This window comes from Coccinella septempunctata, chromosome 5 (genome assembly GCF_907165205.1).
Source record: "Coccinella septempunctata chromosome 5, icCocSept1.1, whole genome shotgun sequence".
Taxonomy (NCBI): Eukaryota; Metazoa; Arthropoda; class Insecta; order Coleoptera; family Coccinellidae; genus Coccinella; species Coccinella septempunctata.
Window position 1 is genome coordinate 36473021 of NC_058193.1, and position 4458 is coordinate 36477478.

A 4458-nucleotide genomic window follows, 5' to 3' on the forward strand; every position below is an offset into this window, starting at 1 on the left:
AAGGATAAAATTCTTTTTTGGTTCAGATATGTAGATGACATATTGATAGCTTGGATTGGTAGTGAGGAAGAACTAAAAAAGTTCCATGAGTGGATCAATAAACTTCATATGAACATCAACTTTACATTGGAACTCGAGTCAGAACGGAGGATCAACTTTTTAGACCTTTCAATTAGTAGACACCTAAATAAGTTAACTTTTAGTATATATAGGAAACCCTCTCAAACATCCACCAAAATCAACAAAACTTCATGCCATTACATGGGCCATAAAATGGCGGCTTTCAACACATACATCACTAGACTGCTCAATGTTCCTTTGAGTCAAGATGCTTACAGTGAGGAGGTGAACACCCTGAGGTATCTGGCAAGGGAGAATGGTTACCATCCGGATGTCATTGACAGGCTAATTGACAGGAGAAGGAAGAAACAAGGCATGAAAAAACCCCACTTGTCGACTTCAGATCCTTCGAACAATAAATACTGCTGCATCCCTTTCTATGGCGGCATTTCACATAAAATCGCCAACGTAATTAGACAGATCGAAAACTCCAAGGTAACATTTAAATCTGATAACATCTTGAGCCAATTCATAATTAAGAATAAGAGCCCTATTGATAACTTGGACAAACCGGGCGTCTACAGATTGGAGTGCGGTGAACCAGGCTGCAACGTTGTTTATGTGGGCAGGAGTGGCAGATCCATTCGAACGAGGACAAGAGAACATCTAAATAGTGCTAAAAATCCAAACAACGATAAATCTATCTTCGGTTGTCACATAAGGGAAGAAGGACATAGGTTCGATATTGAAGAGAACACCAAACTTATTCATCACTGCGATTTTGGCTACAAACAGGAAATTCTAGAGGAGGTAGAAATCTTTAAACACCTTAAGAACACAGAATACAGGACACTAAATGCGATGTTGACCAACAACGTGAAAGACACATATAAAATCTTATATTGATTCCCCCGGGGGACGCCACTGTATCGTCGAGAAAATTGAACACTTGAGTTAACCTTGGCTGGAAGAAGAAGATTTTGTCAGCACGAACGTCAGTTTGTTTGTGTTTTGTTTTGTCTGTCTTTTCTTGTGTTTTGGGGTCCCATATTATTATGCCTTTTGACCGTATACATTTTATTTTTATTTTTGTTTTGTGACTTTTCTGATTGATGTTTATCATATGACAATGGAACCTTAAAATCGTAAGTTTCAGTGAGCATTTTAACTAAATTGTAAGATTATTGTTTTCACCTTTTCTTAATTTTTGCTCAACCTTATATTCTGTACTTACAAGCAACAATTTTCAGAATCCTTGGTTTGATAATGGCGCAAGCCGAAACATGTAACCGGATGATTTGAATACAAGGTTCCACCACTGAAGTGCTTTATAGACTTTTTTTCTCTTTTTTCCTCTTCATACCCAGCACTTCAAAATGGGATTTTATGAGATTAAATCAAACTACAGAAGTCAAGAATCCGACAGTCATGGTCGATTGAGCCACGAATGTCAAGACTGTTTCGGCGTCAATTCGCCAAATTAATTCTCGATAAAGTGAAGCGGGCTGTGTAATGAATGGCGATAACGTTTACGGGTCAACTGGCATGCTGAAAAAATTGTAAATATGGAGAAGTCTCGTGGCTCAAACCCGGAACGGAGGTCTGGGGAAGAAACTGGTCATTAATCCTGCTGAAATTGGATCCGGCTCTAGTGAAACGTCCGGTTTTCGAAAACACCGTTGCCTATCTGAGGAAATCTTCCCCAAACGCTAGGGAATCTCTTAGGGGTCGATAAAGAGAATGGGGAATTCTCCTTCATTTGGAGTATCACAGTATTTGCAAGTTTAAACTGAATGATTATGAGTTTCATTCATGAATTTTTCAAAAGCACCGTGGAAACTATTCAAAATCATTCTTCAAATATGAGGTCTTGAAATCGCTTCGTTCCTAGTTTACGATTTGGCAACAGCGTCTACTAGAAAATAAAAACAACAATGGCTTGTTTATAAAATAACAGCTGTTGACTTACAGCCATCACTGGCGAGCCTCACAGCAGCAGGCCATAAAAATCCCATAAAATTTTACGACGTTCTTCGTTCGTCGCAGACTTTATGGACAGCCATCTTTGTCTATCTCATCAAGGTAGTGTATTTGTTGTCCTTTATTATCAACTCATACCTCAGTCGATGTTGCCAACTTGTGCGAAAGAAACGAAACGCTTTAAATTTTAAATACCCATTTTATTTTTCATTGTTAAGTACTTAAAATTATTTTCTTTTGGGAAACGGTTGAAATGGTTATTTCAAAATGTGACGTTTTAAAGATATTTAATAAAAAATACATCATTTTCGTCAGAAGGAGTATTTCCTATAGATTGGTTTGAAACATCACTTATCCACTGATGAAGGTTTTTTTGATTCCATGAGGGTGTGAATGAATAGTGGGTTCATAGATTCCTGCTGAACTTTCATGAAATCCGAAAATATTTACCGAATGATCCGGCAACAATGTGCGATCCGCAGCTTGTGGCTGACACTCATCAACCCAGAAAAAAGTAGTCTCTTCCTCTTTCCCTTCGCTACGCAGCAGGAAGAATCAATTTTCGGGGATTTGGAAGGATTTATTTTTTCAGCTGACGGTCTGGATCTCACGAGCTTGTGTATGTGTAGCGTTGGTGTGACCGAGGCTTTAGGGCTAAATGAGATAGATGATGATCATTATATTTGTTGTGATTTGCTGCTTTCATTCGATTGAAGCGAGGGAGTGTGCGATATCAGGGCGTTATTGGAAAAAAACAAGTGGACGAGATTTACGAGGGAATGAATGAAGGAACAACAAAGCATTTCGATCGAACCCTGTTGAAGGATTCCGATTTATATTGAAATAGAAGAAGAATAGCACGCTTTTGATGTGCAGTGCCGGTACTCGACGAGTCCGAAGGCCATATTTTTATAAATAATTGTGGGATCGATTGATTAGGCCACAAAAATAGGATACCTTCATCCCTTTTCGACGACAATTCAAAGAATTGTGAATTGTGAATTACTGCAGGAACTCCCAGAAAGGCTGAAACATATAAGGATCATTGTCTCTCATCACTACAGTGTAGTGATAAACATTGCAACCGGAGGAATATTTTCATTTCCAATTTTCTTCCAATTAGTCGATGTAAGGACCGTTCCTAGGTCGTAGGATGAGCGAAGAAAATCTTCTTCATCAGCGGAAGCCCCGGAGTTTTCCGTGTGCCATTTGGGGTGGGGCGGGGGTGTGAAATTCAGCCTTACGGAAAAGCGAAACTTCCCCTCCCAATCACGATTTGATCCGTCCATCTGCCGTATGAAAATTCGGAACTTAATTATGCCTCCTGGTGAATTAATGCGAAATTTAATAAAATTTCCCGGCTACATTTTTTCATCGCGTGAACTTTTAATGAGAATTGTAATTGGATTGAACTGGCGATTTCCTCGAAGTGCCTTGCTAGGGGTTCTTTATGGCAAATTTCGGGTAGATACGTACTTTTTCTTGTTCAAGATGAGATTGCAACTGATTTCATTGACATTGTAAGATATCATACACCTGTTCATTTCCTGACATATACAGTGCTCAGAAACGGAAATATGCGGAAATATTGGAAGTCTATTCCTATTCTATTCAATGTCTTGATTGCATGGTCTCTGTTTTCAGTTATTTAAAAATGTTCCAGCAATGTTTATCTCTGAAAAACTACACTGCGCAAAAAAATTAACGCACATTCTGAAAATCTCGATTTTAATGAAAGTTAACTCTACATTGACTTTATAACTTATTTTTTATGTTCTCTCGGGAAGGTTTTGAACGAAACAAGACACATTAAATGGAAGAAAAATTCAGGACTTCACCGAATCTTATATTAAAGAGAAGAGAAATGAAAAATTTTCAAAATACTGAAATGCTGATAAGTGATTTAATACTTGGTATTTCCACCCCTTGCGTTAATTACAGCTCGGCAACGACGGTTCATACTCAAAATGAGTGATCTTAAAATGTTCTGATCTAATCCAGATTTCTCCGAGTTTGATTCCTAAGTCATTAAGAGTAGCTGGATGAATTTCTGAACTTTTCAGGCTTCTATTGAGGTTGTCCCAAACCTGCTCAATCGGATTGAGATCTGGACTTCTTGCTGGCCATTCCATTCGAGAGACCTCAACCTCTTCAAGGTACTCCTGAACGATGCGTGCACGATGGGGTCTGGCATTATCGTCCATAAAAATGAAATTTCCACCAATGTATGGGGCAAATGGCACTACATGCTCTTCAAGAATGTTCCTTATATACTTATCAGCATTCATAGCTCCACTGTGTGTGTAGCGACCACTAGGTCTGTGCGAGCCGTCAAAGCTATTCCACCCCATACCATAATCGATCCTCCCCCGAAACCAGTAGTATTCAGGAAATTGCACTGAGCATATCTTTCATGTG

The 4458-nt window shown here is 38.8% G+C and overlaps 1 protein-coding gene across 1 annotated transcript in view; it reads left to right on the forward strand.

Annotated features, from left to right (window-relative positions):
• LOC123313491 overlaps nucleotides 1–1400 on the forward strand; it is a 1457-nt gene extending 57 nt beyond the window's left edge. Inside the window, exons 1-2 of the mRNA XM_044898400.1 lie at nucleotides 1–1205; nucleotides 1311–1400. The exon at nucleotides 1–1205 is cut by the window's left edge and continues 57 nt beyond it. Of these exons, the coding sequence (XP_044754335.1) occupies nucleotides 1–966 (966 nt within the window). The 3' untranslated portion in view covers nucleotides 967–1205; nucleotides 1311–1400. The remainder of the gene's footprint in view (nucleotides 1206–1310) is intronic.
• Nucleotides 1401–4458: the final 3058 nt, after the last annotated feature.